At 42.0% G+C, this 17,860-nt stretch overlaps 1 protein-coding gene across 11 annotated transcripts in view; it reads left to right on the top strand.

The window, feature by feature from the left end:
- Positions 1-17,860, top strand: part of PDE1C (phosphodiesterase 1C) — a 340,705-nt gene that overhangs the window by 163,044 nt on the left and 159,801 nt on the right. For 8 of the 11 annotated variants that reach the window (XM_090142255.1, XM_090142263.1, XM_090142256.1 and 5 more), the window contains one exon: positions 16,297-16,323. The exons of the other annotated variants lie outside the window; for them this stretch is intronic. In XM_090142255.1, coding sequence (XP_089998381.1) covers positions 16,297-16,323 — 27 coding nt within the window. The remainder of the gene's footprint in view (positions 1-16,296; positions 16,324-17,860) is intronic. 11 annotated transcript variants of the gene reach the window in all.

Below are 17,860 nucleotides of genomic sequence, written 5' to 3'. Positions count from 1 at the left end.
TCTTTTGCCATATGCCCAGTAAAGTTCTGTCCCACAGGCTGGTTGCCTTTGGGTGTATATTTTCAAGGAACAGGGAAGCCTTTTGGATGGTGTGCAAAAGGCAGGCTTTGAGAAGCTGAAGCGTGCATCTGCAGCATGAGTCGTATGTTGCTGTAAGAGGCAGACAAGATATTGAACTTGCCTGTGGAGTGGATTGAAAAGATTTCCTTCTTGGTTTCATTTTACATCTCTACAGCATGCATTTCTTGGTTAGGACAATCTGGTTGTCTTGTTTGGATGAAGCAGTGGTTCTTGGGCCATATACAAATTCCTTTTATATTTAAGAAAGAGCTAAAATATCTATGTCATAAAACTTCCAAAATATTTTTACTTGACATATACATATTCGTGACTTAATGATTCTGTGCAGCAATGTACGGAAGAAGTCAGTGAACCTGCAGTGGGTTAATTAAACCCACAGGTTTAAGGCAGTGTGATAAATTGCCTCATTGGAGGCAAACTCATCTGTGGCAAAATTCTTGGGTGTCTTGTATGAGAGACCTAAGTAACAGGTGTCAACTTTCATACGTGCCCTGTGAGATATTAAGTTTGATCACAGATCAGAATGAATCTTTTAGTGTTCTATTTTTAATAAACGTTCATGAAAGGTTTCTGAATAAGCTGTCTCCTGAGCAAAAGTGCCACCAGAGGTATTTGAAACTCCCTGGGGAAAATCTTGCCAGTTGACTTCTGACCACCTTGACCTTTCATGTCGTACCACAACATGAGCAAGGAGTTTACTCCAGAGCTCTTCTTATAGGACCTCACTCAATCAAAACATGTTCCTGTGCAGCCATCAGAGACCTTTCTTTCCTTGGAATGAACGAACCAGATTTCCCTGCAGCATCATCCTCCTAGGACTAGACCTGCTTCTGAGTTTCATTGTCATCATAGATGAACCAGGCTTGAGCAGCTTCCTGTCCCTTCTGGGGTATCTTAGATGTTGGTAGTAAGAACAGAGAGCCTGCAGAGCTGCATATGAAACGTGCTGACAAGCTGTTACATGAGAATGCTGTCTTTAGCTGTGGCAGTGCCTCCAAGCTCCCTAGTCCCATCCTTGCTCCTGCCTGGGAGTCAGGGTGGGAGAAAGCAGATTGCCAAATATAGGGGAATGAGCAGAAAAGTCGTGGAGAAAGGTGTGTATGCTCTAATGCCTGGGGGTGAGAAGGCATTAAGTCCTGAAGGGAGGCCTGCCCCCAAACTCCCTGCCCTTACGCCAGGACAGCCCCTGGGGACTTCTGACTTGCATTTGTCCTGCATCAGTCTGAGCATTGCCTATCTCTGACAGCTGCAGAAAGCAAAAAACATGCCTTGCCAGGGGCTTCCCCTCCCAGCTGCCTGAGGGGTATCTGCATTTTCCTCCTACTAAACACGTTTTTAATTCATGAGCAAATCTCTTTTGTTCCTTGGCTGCTGCACGGCTGCAGGGGTGTCCACTTGTGATCTCATAGGGAGACTGCCATTGAACAGCTTCCTATTATTTCCTAGCTGTGTTCACCCACGAAGGCAGACAATCTCAGTCTGCAAGGAAAAGTGTTCCTGAAGGATGTGCTGATTGCTTGTTTATGGCTCTCAGTAATTCCTTCTGCTGGAAAAAGGGACTCGTTTTTTGCTCTTTAGTAAGGGCCACGTTCTGTCTTCCGCACTCCACAGGTCCTCTCCATAAGGCTGGCTTTTTTTCAGACTTGCCTTAACCAACTCCAGCTTGGACACTGCATACAGAGGAGTTACTTGTGAGTCCACCCTGCACTCTCCTACAATAGCCAGTAACCCATTCTGTTACGCACAGGACTTTCTGCCCTTCATCCATCAATGTTTATCTGGGCCTATTATGGAGCACTAGTTGTGGCAGAGTTTGGAGACCCCATTTCAAAACACGACTGCATGGTTGCTTTTTAAGCTGGTGGTTTCTCCATGAAGCAATGAGCAGTGATGGCTGTGTTGGGATGTTCTTGTTATAGCACTTGGACTCCCAGCTGCAGGACTGCAAACTCCTATGTGCTATTTAGGGCTCTTAAAGACCTATGAAGTGGCCTAAGTTACGTTCCAGCTTCTCAGACATGGAGAAAACACCTGAGCCCTTTTCAACACTAGGATTATGTGTTGTATCTGATGGTGTTTAAGAATGGAAGGGCATCCGAAGAGCTTCATTTGAGCTGTGATGGTTTAGGGCAGCTAAAGACCCAGCTTGGAGGTATCTTCAGATTAATTCTTGGTTGTTTTTTGCAGAAAAAAAAGAAAAAAGTTGATTTTTAGCTGTTAGAGTATAACCAGGATCTGCTGGTGCCCCTGCAATAGTTTAAGAATTGCAGAGGGAGAAGAGACAAAATGTACTTTAACTTTCTTCCTGATAGCTGGGATTATAATGTTAAATTGCTAAATTCATAATAAATCCCTTCATTCTCAGTTTAGCCCTTCCTCACGCTGCCAAAGATGAAACTGCAAACAGCAGCAGTCTCTGAACTAAGACTCAAATGGGATATTTGACTTTGATCTCATCTATCCGGCTGTCCTGCTCAAACCTGTCAGTGTAAAACTGGCCTAAAAAATGTGAAGGGGAAGGAAAATAGAAACAGACATGAATCAGTGAGTTTGAAAAGTTCATGGTTTTGCTGAAGATCCGGAAAGATATTTCAGCATATAGGGCATTTCCTTAATTTCCTCTGCAAACCACCATGCATCCTATCAGTGGTGAAGAGGTCCAAATGCAAATGTTACAGGAAGATTGAAATTCAGATTTGTTTTTGAAATAAATGGTGATGCAACTAATGTCAGTGGGAAAACATGGAGCCTCAATGACTGAAGACAATTTGGCAAGCATTACTGAACCACTGCTCGGTTATTTGTTTCCCTGTCTTATCTTATGTACTCCACAGTGTTTTTAGGTTTTCTTACATGTAAAAATGTCACATGCAGAACAGCTGGTTCTCCCAGTGACAGTACCCTCATCTGCTCCATTTTCATTTATGTAGCCATCATAAACAGGAAAACAGAAAGCTCCCTTCATTTCCAGTGGTGCTCTCTACATAGTAGTCTTTGTCCCCAAATATTTTAGCTGGCAACAGATAGTAAAAGTATAAAAAAAACCAAAAACCCTCAGAAAGCTCCACTGTGTTAGTAAATGTGTAAATTAGTCAGCTTTCAAGTGGAAAATATGAATATGCTAATTCCTTTCCGGAGGTGAAAGAGGCACTCCTGCTGTCTTTGGTCTTGGTTTCAGTCTTCCTGATCCTCCTGAGAGTCTAGGTTTAAACTGAAGCCCTGTTCCCCTTGGAAGCAGGGCTGAGATACCTTCAATCATATTTCAAAACAGATGCTGCTGCCCTTTTCTTAGTTTCGTTTTCGTGATGGACAGGGGTTATTTATCAGAGAACCGTGTCAAGAAATCTCTGTATAGTCCTCTTAAGTCTGTATTTGACTTTTCTCATGTATTTCAAGTTGCCGCTGAAAGTAGAGATGGGCATGGCTCAGGGAACAGGGGGTGGAGGCAGGAACGGGTGACGTTTTGCTGTCATGCTTCCTGGGAGGACTGAAAAGCTGTGACAGGTCAGAAAATGGCTGCCGGGTCCGTGCTGGGGAAGGCTGCGCTCTGGTGTGGGCCTCAAAATTCCTAGTTGGGGTGAGCCGCCATTTGGGTGTGAGCGACTTAGCTGGCTGTGAAGTTTGTAGGGGTCTGGTTGGTCTCCAATATCATTCTCCCCTTGGTGTGACCATCAAACTGACCCGTAACAGCTTATTTCATACTGCCTGTAGCAGATGGAAGTGCCGACAGCTGCTGATCTCGTGACTGAAAAGCGGACAGAGGAACAAATTGTTGGAACGTAGCGACTTTGAAAGCAGATAATTTAAAAGTAAAGTGTTTGGAGGTGTAGTCATTCAGTAAACTGGAAAAATTTGCCACAGCCCTTCAATTACTTTGTTCCATCCAGTGACTTTTATTTGAATCTTAAATCAATAAATGAATCCTGTAGGTAACAAAAGAGAGAAGACTTCATGTTTAATGCTGGAATGTTGTCTAAGGAATAATATACACTCTAGTTTTTACAGTAATCATAAAAAAAAGCTTTTATTCTTCTGGAGGTAGTACAAATGAATCATAACTGCAGCCTCAAAAGCAATTATTTATTTCAGCAATCATAAAAAGGAGACCATAGCCTGCTGTAGAAGAAAGGGGCTCCCTTTGTGATTTAAATGCAGTGCTTTTCAAATATCTCTGCTATAAAGCGTGCAATCCTGCATAAGAAACAAGAATATGAAAAAGAAGTTATTTCAGGGAAGATGAATTTAAACCTTAACTCGAAGGGAAATTACAAGTCTTTCTGGAATTCTTTTTAAGAAATGTCTTGGTGGGATAGGAGTGCATGCATAAAGAAATAGAACTCAATGGAAGACGGCGCTGAAAAATCCTCTGCATGTTTATGTGTTTTAAAGGCTGTGAGGCCAGCTCATCTCCTAATCTGCCAGCTTTGGGAGGATTCAAACACTATATTAAACCCAACTCAGCCCTTGAAAGGTTTTTTAAATACTGTGTTTCTCTTTCTTTCTGCAATTCATGAGATATTCCCTTTCTGTTCTCTTCTCATTCCATCCAAAAATCAGTTCTGTCCATTCAAAATACTAGAAACTGTTTCTGAGGGGTGATTGAGATACGTGCGTTAGGGCTGACCCATTAAAACACTATAGCATTTGTGAAACATACCTCTACAGATGTGATTTGCTCTCAAACCACTAGGGATTTGGGTAGATCGGAGGTTTTCTAGAAGGGCTTGTTTGGATTCATAGGGCTGTTTTTGATCTCATGAACTGTGCTTCTAATACTGGGAAGAATGGCTCCATTGATACTCATACGTTAGAATTCAGTTCTTGATCTTCAAAGAATTTTTTTTGTTTTTTTCTTTGAAGAGTTAGGTTTTAAAAGTAATTCATGGCTTGAGAAAAGTCAGTTAGCCCTGTGTCAGTACAAGATTTTCCCCAGTAGTGTTAAGCCCAAATTTGTATTTAAATTTGTAGTATAGCTGAACAATGAGCCTTCCTCTAGCAGATTCCATACCGCCCTGGCCTCAGCCAAAATTTGTCTGTAGTTCTCTTGGGTATTCAAAAAGCAATAGATTGAGTGTAGCTCAGAAGCTGGTGAAACTGTTTATAAGCTCAGCTGGTGAATTTCAGTGAAATCAGGATTTTTCTCAGCAATTGCTCACATCCATGTTGGGGATGCTTGAATTTTTCTGCCCAACAAGGGTGTTACAGAGCACTCAGAGAGCCATAGCTTTCTGGTTTTCAAGAAGGGGCTTGACAGATATCCAGTTCTCTCTCTGCCAACTTACCCAATTCATGTCTCTGTAGACTATGTCATCTTCTGTCAGAGGACCTCTGTGTCTAGCAACTGATGACACTGGATGGGGAAGGCTGCATAGGCTATGCATGCAAGGATTGTCGTAATCTTTCTTGGAGAGAGAGTTGCAGGAGATTATTTATTTATTAAGATGCTTGTAGTCTTGGAGGAGGCAATTTATTAAGATACATGTAGATTTATATGATATGTTTCATGCTTCCCCCCCCCACACACACACATCTGTCAAGCTGTGGAGTCGTTTTGTTATTAATGTGACACCTAGAACACTTAGAATGGCTATTAGTAGGTCTGTATCATCACTTTAGAAGTGATTTCTTACACTCCTCAGGACAGGCACTATTTGTGCACAAAGCTCCTAGCCAAGTCAGAAAATTGCACAATATCCATCTGTAGTATGAATCCTGGCTTGGTGAAAATCTCATTTCAACACCAAGATTAGCACAAATTAAATGTAAGATCTGTGCCATTTTAACAGCTAATGCTGTTCAAAGCTCTGTAGCTGTAGCTGTGACACTCAGGGAGTCCTTGTAGGGAAAGTAAACTGCAGCAAGCATCTAAGGGCAAAGGAGTTGAAGTAGAGCAAGGCTGAACAGTTCCAATGGTTGCTGTAAATGATGCTCAGATCACACTTCCTCCCATGCCTCCTGTGGAGCAGCTGTTTTTCTGCGATTCACTAGCTGTAAGCAGTTACTGGTTTCTGCTAAGTTAAGAGACTGCATACACAATTTAAATATCCTCCTATACACATATTGGTACATCAGGAACAGCTACATCAGATGGAAGTGCTCTTTTTTTTTTTTTTTTGTTCTTCTTCTTCTGGATTTGCTGGAAAAGTGATAGAGGAAGCTGTGGGGGTTGAGGCTGGCTGGGAAGAGCTGGGATATTGTATATGTAAGAACATAGTGACTCAGAAAGGGTGGAGAGGAGAATGAGAGAGCTTAAAAAAATAGAAAAAGGGTTAAGAGAAGAAAGGAGATCAGTCCTGTGAGCAATTCAGGCCCTTATGTGTAAACATTTGTTAGATTTATTTACACTATTTATTAAAATAGTTTATAACACAACGTGTGCGTAGGTAATTTAGGAGTATTGATGAAAGTCACAGGGATAAGGGCTGCCTTTAAAAGCATTTAAAAATGCTGCCCAATTTGTTACGTCACTAAAATTTTAATGGGAGACAACGAAGAAAAGCCTATGTGTTGCAAGAATACCACTGGCTATCAATGCAGAAAACGCTGCTCGTGTGTCACGTTCAGAACATGACTTTGTTTAGGTGAATGAGGGTCCCTTTTTCAGGTTGCTGTTGCTTTGTTTTTTACAGGACTGGAGAATTGTCTTTGATATTTTGGCCACATTCTTGGTGTAATGCCAGTCAGAATTCTCCCTCTCATTCTCATTGGCTTTGTCTGGGCAATCATCTTTTTTTTTCCTCCTTTTCTTCGTGCTTTTGTTCCAGCTGCAAGAAGCCTACAGCTCTGGATGCAGTTTGTGTGGATGTGTAGATGAAGTCATTTGGGTTGTATGGAGTGCATCTGCGAAGCGCTTTGCAGAGAGAGGCATGTAAATGCTCAGTGATCTCTGTAAGACCTGCTTCTAATTAGCTCAACGGTAGTGAAGATACCTGCTTGCAAATGGAGAAGAATCAAATTCCGGAGTGATGCAAATTTGCTGAATAACTCAGAGCAAATTATCATGATGGTCCCACCTAGCCTCCAAATCTGTGGAACATCAGGTAGCATTTTGCATTGCTTTCACCTTGTGGAGGGAGAGAACTTCACCCTTAAAACGACCCAGCTTTTAAAAACTAGAATAGGTGTCATGACTGTGGCACTTGGCATGTGGAAAAGGATTTGTTTATTTAAATACATCTTCATCTCTGAGTCTTTTGAAGACCCCCTTCCCACAGCTGCTGCGGCATCAAAATACCTGGAAGACAGCTGGCAGCAGCAGGGAGTAGGGCCTTAAATAATAATAATAATCTCTGTTCTCTGTGCATGTTCAATAACTGCTCCCATCTGTCTACCAGTCCATTCCATTTCCCCAAATTCTCCCCGCTGTGTTGAGGAGCTCCTGTGCCCAGATGTGGGGCAGTGCTCCTGAGCTGCAGGTTGGCATCACTCATCACACCCAGCACTAAAGGCCCCTCTATGAGAACACTCCTCCATACAGGCTGCTGCTGGCTGTCTCCTGAGCACCTCATTGTTCAGCCTGCTCCCCTCTCTCAGGCACTGTTCCTGGAAGAACACAGCGGGGGAAAGTCCAGAGGAAGAGCACTGGCCATTCACAAGAAGTTGAAATGTTGCTTTTTCCTACAGCTGACATTTAATAACCAGTCTGTTAATGAGGAGGCACAGCCAGGACAATAGCTACCCCTCCCTCTTTGCTCAGGGCCGTGTCCCCAAAAGCTCCTAATCGTTCCTAAAAGCTATCATCAGGCTGAAGGAGGGGGTGGCTGGGAGGAGGGGGGTGGGAATGAGGAAGGGACATTATTTTGGAAAGGGAACACTATGGCTTTGTGCGGTGATTTTTTCACCCCATGTTCAGGCTTGTTAAACAGTAATCCGAGTGTTTCAGCCTGTAACCCGGAGTAAGGAGAGAGCCTGGCACAAAAACCATGAGATTTAAAATCCTGCGTCACACCAGCTGTCTGCGAGCGGGCAGAGAGGGTGGGCTGTGTTCGGGAGGGGGAAACAATAACAAGCAGTAGTCCAATAGATTTAGTGGAGCTTAGGGCAAGATGCAGATTTGTTTAGTGACTTCGTGCACGCGGCTGGTCTGCTCTGATGTAATTCCAGAGCATGTTTCCTGTCTAGATATTTAATCCAGGGTATGAACAATGATTTTCCCCCCCTGCCTCTCTCCCATCATCGTGCATGCAGTAAGTAATCACACAGCCACCCTGCATGAAACAAACTGGACAGCTGCCTGTTTGGCTCCTGCAGGATCTGAATATGCTCATTTTGCATAGTAGCACTGAGTAAAAGAAGTTTTTAATCTATTTCTGCCAGGGTCTAACAGCTTTTTCCCACTGGGGGAATGGAATTCCAGCTCAATTGTTATGTGCTTTGAACATGTAGGATGCACCAATATCGACACTATGCTCTGCAAAATGGTGTTTCACCTTATTCCAAACAGAACTGTCCCCTTTTACATTTCTTGCTGTTCTGACTTGGTTCCTTTAGTTCTTTTCGTAGGAAAATAATCAGGATACAACCGAAAAAAGATTGCATATCTGCTCCCTTTTATGAGTTACTGTAGTAAGAGAAGGAAGCAGCATCCCCCTGTTGAAGTCGGTGTTGCCCAATGAACGCAATGTGCAGCACGATGCTTGGAGCAGCAGGGAGGAATTCCCTCCCTGCCTTCCATCCCATTGTTCAACAAGAGCCATAGTCTGTTGCAGTGAGAGATGTGGATAGGCTTGTTGAAGTACCACCCATCCTGTGCTCTATGGGTCATCCTCCTTGTTTATTGCAGAGCCAAAAGTTCCATCAGCCATTTGGAACAGCCATCTAGAAACAGCACTCGGTCACATGAAGTAGGAATGTCTTGATAAACAGTGATTTGTTGTGTGAAGGTCATGGAGTGTTGGGACTTAATCTGTTTATTTTTTATTTTTTTGTCTGTAACAAAAGTGGATACTGAGAAGAGCCCTTTCTCCTTTTCAGACTTCAGGACTTTATTTTCCTGAAAAACACTTTCCTGTAACTTTTTTTGAGCATTTTTGTAAGCATGCTTCTCTCCTTAGAACGTGATGTGTATAAAGCATAAAATAATTTGCTAATTGTGTACTAAGAAAGAGCTGCATGAGCAGTAGATGGTACTCTTTTCAAGGGACTGGACAGTCAGGAGCAGCTCCATTTTAATTTTTACTTAATGTTTTTCCATACCAGCTACAATGGCAAAGTGTCTTGTTTTGTTTTGTTTTGTTTTTAATTATTGCTTTTGTTTGCTTGCTTTATCTTTGACATGAGAAGTGATGGAAACATGAGTAAAAATAGAAGAAGGGCTTCAAGATTACAATAGTTGTTCTGGTTCTGTACAAAACCCACATGAGTTTAACTAGATTTTTAGAAACCTTCAGAAGACTTTTACTGTCTTTTCTTTGGTAGTTATGATACCAGCACATTAAAATATGTTTCTTGTCTAGTCCAGGATGGTTCCAGGAGTGAATTTGAGTTAGCCCTTCTGATTTGCCCTTGCTTGCACCTCATGGTGTGACAAGCTGGAGCTCCCACTGTTCTCTCCAGATCCCTCTGCCTCAGGCTGTCTTGCCTGAAACCTTTGAGCCTTCACATATACACACCGTTCAATGCAAACCAATTAAGAAAACTTTTCTTTTGCCTCATTTTCTCCACACTTGATACGCGTACTGTGTCACGAAGAGATGCACAGCAGTTAGCTTGCCTCTTCTGGTAACTGGCACTGTTTATCAAAGTATGAGCAAGCCACGGTTGTCCTTCATTAAAATGAAGCTCAAGAAAATAATGACAATTTATCACAGATCATCTCTGTGTCAGCGGGAAATAAAACACCTGTAACTAACACACCTCTGGTTTGCTGTTATCTGAGCACAATTCTTACAGCTGCATTGGGGTCCTACCCAACCCTCCTGAGGTAGCTGCACTGAATTTAGGGCCATCATCTCTCATAAAAGCATACATTATAGCATATAGTTGTCACTGATGTCACTTTGCCCAGACCATGTCCGTACAACACCAGTGGTAATTAATGCCTTCAGGCTCTGTCCACTCCTTAGTGAATTGCTGGAGATAGGATCGCAGCTGCTTTGAGCTGATTGCAGAACAAAGTCCTCGCAGCTTGCACTGTCAGCGAGGCTTTTCTGTAAGGAGGATTTAAAAACATTTCCTGTCCTGCTATACTTCACATCATTGCACACATTAAACCCCAAATGAGAAAGCGGGAAACTTTGTTTAACAGCAGGGAGGAACATCGTCAAGGCAAAAAGTTGCAGAAGAGCAGAAGCAGTGGTATGGCCTAGCAGCTTCAATCCTCTATGGGGGATGAAAATGTAAGTTTCTTGAAATGCTTGTTTACCCAGCTTAGAAAACTCAGTAGCTGAAGTAGTGAAGGTTGTCAGATCAGCTAAATATCAAAACATCATTTTTTCTTGAGCAAAAGCAGTGAGGGTATTTGTTGACATTTGATTATTTTTACATACATTATTTAGTTTGATAAACTAATCAGTTTAAGTTAAATTTGTGTTCTGGCTGTACATGTCTTGTCCCACTTCACTCTCTTGTCTCTGTTTCTTCTGAAATTGTTGCACCTATTTCAGGCTGTGAATGTTTCTTGCCATTGCATGGTTACACAGCACATGCCCATGCTTCAGAGCACACACACTCTTATAATCTACTTAAAATGAGAAAAATGACTGCCTCATCCTCTCATGATTTCACTACGTCCCCATGTAGGTCAGGGTCCAATTTAAAATGACTCGTCTTTTAAAATCCCACATAAACCCTGCATCACATTGCAGGTACCAGCTGAAATCTCTTTCCTCGTCCACTTTACGATTTCTTCTCCTCTGTTGTCATTACTCTCTGTGATTGTATTGTTTTTAACGTAGCACAGTATTTTGTTAAACAGACTGTGTGGAAGAAACAATAAATTACGTTTGTTATCGATCAGAGAGTGATTAAAGCAAGAAAGTTTCAATTAGGGAATTAAAAACCCAATAGCAGTTGATGGCATCATCCCCTTCAAAGTCTGGCACTCTCAGTATATTTATGAGTTCTGATCAGGGCTCCCATAAGATCCTGAGCTTTGACAGATGCCAGTCCATAGTCTGTGCTGTGAGATTTAGATTTTGTTAATTGGTTTATACATGGTTATTAATACAGACTTTAGTAACGTAACTCCAATGCATCACTAATCCAGTGATGATGACGAATAATTTGTAATGCAGTGAATGTTGCAGAATATTGAGCTGCTGGGAGAGAAGATTTTCAATGTACGTGATCCCATCAGTTGAAAAAAAAAATAGCTTTATCTGAGCCCCAAGCCTTTCCTCCTTGGCAGTGACGTTCAGGGGATGGTGCCTGCCCCTGTTATGAGCTAAATCACCGCTGTGGTGTGGTCAGGGAAGGCACCAGGACTCAGGAGCTGGGAATTGCTCTTTATCTGCTGCCTAGATGTGGCCACTGAGGGAGAAAGCCTTGGGAGTTCTGGGCCAGATCTGGTGAGAAAAGCAGTAAAAATGAATTGTGGCTGGCTGCTAAGGAAAACAGCAGGGGAGGAATAACATCCAGCGTGGCTGCAGATTCAGTGGTGGTAATGAAAGAGCAGGAATGGTCTTCTAGACTGAACTGAAGGGTGGCTTGCTTCTGTTTTGCCAAATTTTATTGCTTATCTTATTGTTTATTTGCTAAGCTACAGAACAGACTTTCAACACTGTTATCTTAAACGCCTGGTCTAACATTAGAGGCCTCAGTTTGGCAGGAAAGAGCAAGACTTGCCAGAATTTCGTGTTTCAGTCTGGTGAAGTGACTTCATCTCTGTGCTTCCAAAGGAAAAGCTAAGGAAAATTAAGTAGTTTGACCATCTCAGCAGGCTAAGGATATGCTTGTGGCCACTGAGATGAGCAGCATTAAATTAACTGTGAGGTGTCACCTGTTCTCACTTGCATGTATCACTGGTAGTTAACAGTAAGTCCCAATGCTAACAGTGAGTGTCCTGGTGCTTATCATGGGCCTGGAGGCTGTGAGCCCATAGGGATATTACCAGGGCAGATACAACCTATTAGTCTGAACATAGTGCTCATTAACTTTTAGATTTCAGTGTAAGCTTCCATGGAAAAGCTAGGCAAATGTCCTTCATTTACTTCTGCAGCAACCAAAGTTTCCTTCCGTGTGCTGAAGGGATGCCGTTACTGTCAAACCCTATGGGATAAATATAGAATAAATATGGACTAACACCATTTTAACCATGCTGCTGTTAGGAGTAAAAAATGTGATTTGGGTCTCTCTTCAGAGGCTGTGTAGGAGTGAACAAGCAATTCATCGAGCTAGTTGATATGCTGAGGTGTGTGATTATGGGGCAAAAACAGAGCAGTTGGCAGAGCTGTTTAATTTTCCATCTCTTCCACCCTCCCTCTTCTCCATACCATCTTAATCATGTTAACTCACCTCTCAGCAGAGGAGGTCCTTACAGAATTCAGACTTTTTTTGTGGTTGTATTAAATTCCCTTCATCTATGGGCTCCTAGATAGGGAGAAATTACGGGGGCTTTTGGGAACAACTTGGGCTCCATTAGCTGCTGTTGTGCTAAGTTTGTGTACGATCCACATTTATACTGAGCATAACCCTGAAGAGCTACCAAATGAACAGAAAAGGAATCTACAGGGGAAACAGGAAGAAAGCCTAAGGGTACAGCAGCATTGCATGACAGGGATAGAAACATGATGCTGGGAGCAGGATATGTAGAAGTTAATGAGAATGAAAGGACATGCATTTTGAATGTTTATTTCAATGGAAGTTGAGTGCTCATGTAGCTTTAGCTATATCTTGTTGCTGAAATGCTTTCCAAAGCGTGGTTGTAGGCATCAATCCTAATTCTGTGTCTCACCAGAATGTTACCATACAAAAGACTCATTCATGTCTAGAAAAGCAGGTACTGAAATTGAAGCCTCAACTCTTATTGTCGTCACCTCATTTCTGTCAGAAGTTGTGTTCTCCCCACCACTTTTTTTCTTGTTAAAGAACAGATGTTACAACTCTCACTGGGTTTACTTTCATTAGACTCCAGCAGCCTACTTGTACTGGTCTGCACTTGGTACTAGGCTTGTGCAGATGCAACTGCATGAAGTTCAGTGAAGTTATATCCAGTTTATACTAGTAAGAGAGAACCTACCTAGTGTGAGTCACCTCTTCATTCTCTTCAGCATGAGAAAAAAAAAATCTTGGACCTGTGAGTAATACATTCCATGACAGAAAACGTGAGTTAAATGGATGTGGTAATTCTTCTAGCACAGCGTGTATACAGTGGGAAAAGAAACAGAACTTGAAAAGATTTGATAATGTCACCAAGTCTCGTGCAGGCACAAGCAATGCGTAGCCCAGAGGTGCAGGAAGCTCATTTTTTCTGTCAGTTTGGTTTTGATATCAGAAGATCAAGTGTCCCTTGGTTCCACTCAGGTGGAAGACGCATCTGGCTCCAGATTTTTCCCAGTGGCAATTTAGTTTCTCGGTTCTTCCTTGCACAGACTCCTCGTGGAGAGATAAACCAGGGTAACTTGTCACACCAACAAAAAAAACAGCACCTCACCCCACCATGTTAACTCACATTCAGTGGCTGGTTGCAACCATCCGTTGATGCTGACTGTGGTGTGAAAAGAGGCACCTTCTAATTTAATGCCCTTATTTCATGGCAGATGGGTGCAAGCAGTGACTTGCACTCTTACAGCAGGTAGATGTCGACACTGTCTACTTTTTCAAAGCAAACTGAAGGCTGTTTTTGAAAACAGCCTAACTTTGTCAGCATCATTTATATTTTTTATATTTTTATATTGTTGCTGAATAGTGTTGTAGAATTTTTTTCTTTCTGAAATTCTGGAAGTTCAGGTGTACAGTAAATGTTGTGCTAGACGTCAGCAGTAGTATGGATGCAGCTACTGATTTCTCTCCAAAGCAAATGCATGTAGTAGTGATGCTGAATATAAGAACAGAAAGTCATGTTGTCTTCTTTCAACTGAAACAAGCAAATTCAGTGCCTGTAAATGTGGTCACTAACTGGGTACACGTAAACCTTGACTGTAATTGGACTGCAGGTGTGGAAACAACACTACAAATCAATAATAAAAATGAATAATTTAATAATATAAATGTATATTAAAACTGTGACTAGGCAAATGCTTTCTTCCAGTATGGTTATCCAATGCAGTAAAAATATTCTTGACAATAAGGTTAAAGGTATTACTGATAAGAAAAGTGATGCTTTACTCAAATGCAAACAGCACCCTAAGGCTGGGCCACCTCCTTGCAAGAAACCTTTAGTCAATCAGGAGATTATTAACAGTATTTTTTGCTGGAATGTGAAGGCTGACTTCACAAAGAGAAAGACTTTACAAAATCATGTGAAGGTCACGAGCCAATAAAGGGAAAAATGAGTTCTGATAGTTCTTCAACACACCACGATATACTTAAAGGGGAAATAAATGACTTGTAAATAACTTAATTTTTAAATTTAATATGTTGTATTGATGTAGGAGAAATAAAATTCTGAATAAAACCTTTGGATTTCCTTGGAAGAAGATACTGTAATCAACCTGGATTTGAATGGCCAGGCAAGCAGAAGATTTTTCAGCAGCTTCTTTCTGCAAGAAATTTTAGTGAAGTTCTGTGTTTGTCTGATGGAATACAACTTCCAAATTGGAACTCTGCAGGACAAAATTTCTATTATTCATCCTTTTGTAATTAAAATGAAAATTTCCTATAGAATCAGATGGGCCCACATGGAATTCTGATTGTGTACATCAGCATTGTTAACGTCAGTAAGCTAGACTTGATGCTACTGTTTGTTATTTTACTCTTCTGCATCGCCTGAAATTTAAATAAATAATTCTTCATACGGCCAAGTATAAATAAAATATTCAAAAATCTTTCTGGAGTAAATATCTAGGGCTTAATTTATGGTTCTGGCATGGTCAGAAGCAGTGCTTGAGTACTATTTCTAAGAGTAATATTGAAGGGAAAATTTGACAGTCAGTATACACTATCTTAAGTATAAAATAGCACTCTTTTTTTTTTTTTTTAATGTAAATTTTTCCCCCTGTTTTTAAGAAAGAATACCCCCTTGTTTGGGTATGCTGGTCCTGTCTGACTTAGACAATATTCTATCTGCACTACTCTCAGAGATGAGGAAGTGGAGTTGGATGCTTACAACACAACACCATTACTGCACATTCAGAAGGCAGGGACCACCTCTTAGTGTCTTGCTGAACAGCAGGATGTTAATTTTGCACTCTTCATTGTAGTCCTCACTGTGTTACCATCACTGCTTGTGAAGTTTAGAGCTCACTAGTGTCAGTTTAACTTACAAAAGCATAGAAGAACTCAAGTGAGATCAGTGCCCTGCTTTGCCAAGCACTGTACAAAGCCATTGAATGCACTGTTGCAAGACAATGAGGTGACATTCAAAGTACAGTGCAGAAATACCTCTGCAGCTGATTGTATGGCCACACAGCAGGGTTTCTGACTGGATGTTGACACCCTGTGCCACTGCCTGTAGAGGACAAACACACCTTGCTAAGAAAAGAAAAGCTTGCAGCCTTTACCACAACTGATGCAGTGGAAAGGTGGGGTTGTTAGGCTAGGATGGTTAGCATCCCATTGTCCTTGCCATTTCTGGTCCTGGGCACAGCTCACTTAGATCCTGACGTACATGCATTGTGGCACCTGAGATTGGGCAGAGAATAGAACTTGTGAGGACTTGGGTTTTCTTTCCAGAGCAGAGCTGCTGTAAAATTACAGCTTTGCACTGATTGACCACAGCAATGTAGCTGATGCATCACATCACCATCACTACAACATAGTGGGCTCTCCACGTATCAGATCACATTTCTGTGCTGTATGGAGACACCAGAAGTACACGTCAGCATGAGAAGGTGGTTCCTGTCACTTGCTGTTTAGAGTAGTAACTGATTCCTTTCCAGCTGCTGTGACACTTTCTTAAATAAAAGGGCAAGACACACACTGGCAAACTCACTCCTCTTTCTGCTGCAGTTAAATGCAACAGCTGCTGAATTTAGCTGGAGATAGCTGCATTAATTTTGGAACCATCTTATGGCATAAGTGTCATCCCTTAATTGCCCCTGTTGCTGACAGTCTCCTTTTCTCATCCTCATCAGTTGAGCTTTCTTATCTCAGTTGTGTTTTGTTCTTTTCCTGCAGGAGAAAATACAAGAAAACATCGCAAAGGTAAGACTAAATCACAGAGGACTGGAAGGTATCTGTGAGTTATCTGTCTCTTTTTTGTTAGGGGCTTTGAAGGAGGATTTCCTGTTACAAGATTGGTTTTGTTCCCAATGAAATGCCATTCCATGGATTGTTGCCCTATTTGAAGACCAATCTTGCACTGCTGCTCTGCATTCCCTCTGGTGCTAGTGATAGTCCTCCTCTGTGATGTTGGTGGAAGATCTCCCTGAGTGAAGCCAAAAATATTTGCCCTTGAAGGTCAAACCTTAATAAACGTCACTGTGTTCCTTCTGCACGATCTGCTGGTCCTAACTCCTATCACTTACTCATCCTGTAATAAAAAAAATGGATTGTTGGCCTGTAATCTTGCTAATGATCTGTGCCTTTGCAGGAGACTGAAGGGATGCAGCATCTTGTCGATTAACAGGCCCTATTACAGCTCCCTGATTCAGTTAACTGACTGTCTCCTTGCAGGAGGGAGGACTAATGGGGTTCTTTGGCAGATTTGTTTTTCCCTCCTGGGAGCCCTTATGCTTGGTTTCTTCAGACCACACTCTCTACAGCCCAGATTTTTGGGGCTGAGCTGATTCCTCCTCCACATCTGGAGCATTAATTGGTGGCTTAGTCTCATGACATGCTGAGCATCTTTAGTTTGTGTCGACTTTAACTGAATTTGAGACTCCTGCAGAGTGCTTCCTAAAGACTAAACCCTGCAGTTCTACTGAGCATACCCTTCCCTGTTGTGTGATGCTGGATGCTGGCAGCTTTGCTGTTGCCTGTTGCCTTGTGCTTCAGATGACCACCCCATGCAACACTGGTGGGACAGGCTGTGGGTATGCTTGAGTCACAGCCAAGAGAGATGGCAGTTTGGTGGCATGAGTCACTGATGTATTGTCCTTGAATTGTGACAGGTCAGTGGAAAAGGCTTATTCAGGGGTTTATGTGCTGAACTCTGCAGGTGGGTGTTGCATAGAGTGAGAAGCAGAGTGGAGAGAAGGTGAATGTTTTTCTAGATGTTTTTCTGCATTTGGAGCTGATACTACTTCTGCTCCACTTTTGCCCCATGTTTCCCTTGCTGTTCCATGAATGTTAATTATGAAGATGTCTGTGGCCAGAGGTGTGGGGCTGCTGCACAAGGATTTATGCTGGGCCTGAAATGTTTTCCAGAATGAACGATTGCTGTTTGTGTGTTTGTGTCCTGCAGTGCGTTGTCAAGTACCATGTTTTATTTGGATATATTTTCTGTGTACATAACCTTAGTACCAGAGAGGCTTGTGTTCAACATCTCTTTTGTATGGGAGAGTGCAACCTCAGAAGATAGTTACAGGCTCCTACAATCTTGTATCAATAACATCGTGTGGATTAAATGCATCTGAAATGGCAATCTATTTAAGCATACCATTGCAAGGTTAAGGTTTCCCCACCAGATGGACAGTTTGCACATATTGCCAACTGATGCAGAAGCATGATGTCTGGAAAAGAAGGTGGCAAGGCATCAAGAAGCTGGCATTCAGTAGCATCTATCTGAGATGGTAATTTG

Source organism: Phasianus colchicus, chromosome 6, assembly GCF_987193195.1.
Source record: "Phasianus colchicus chromosome 6, bPhaCol1.hap1.1, whole genome shotgun sequence".
NCBI classification, from domain to species: Eukaryota; Metazoa; Chordata; class Aves; order Galliformes; family Phasianidae; genus Phasianus; species Phasianus colchicus.
This window is presented reverse-complemented; position numbering and strand designations above follow the sequence as displayed.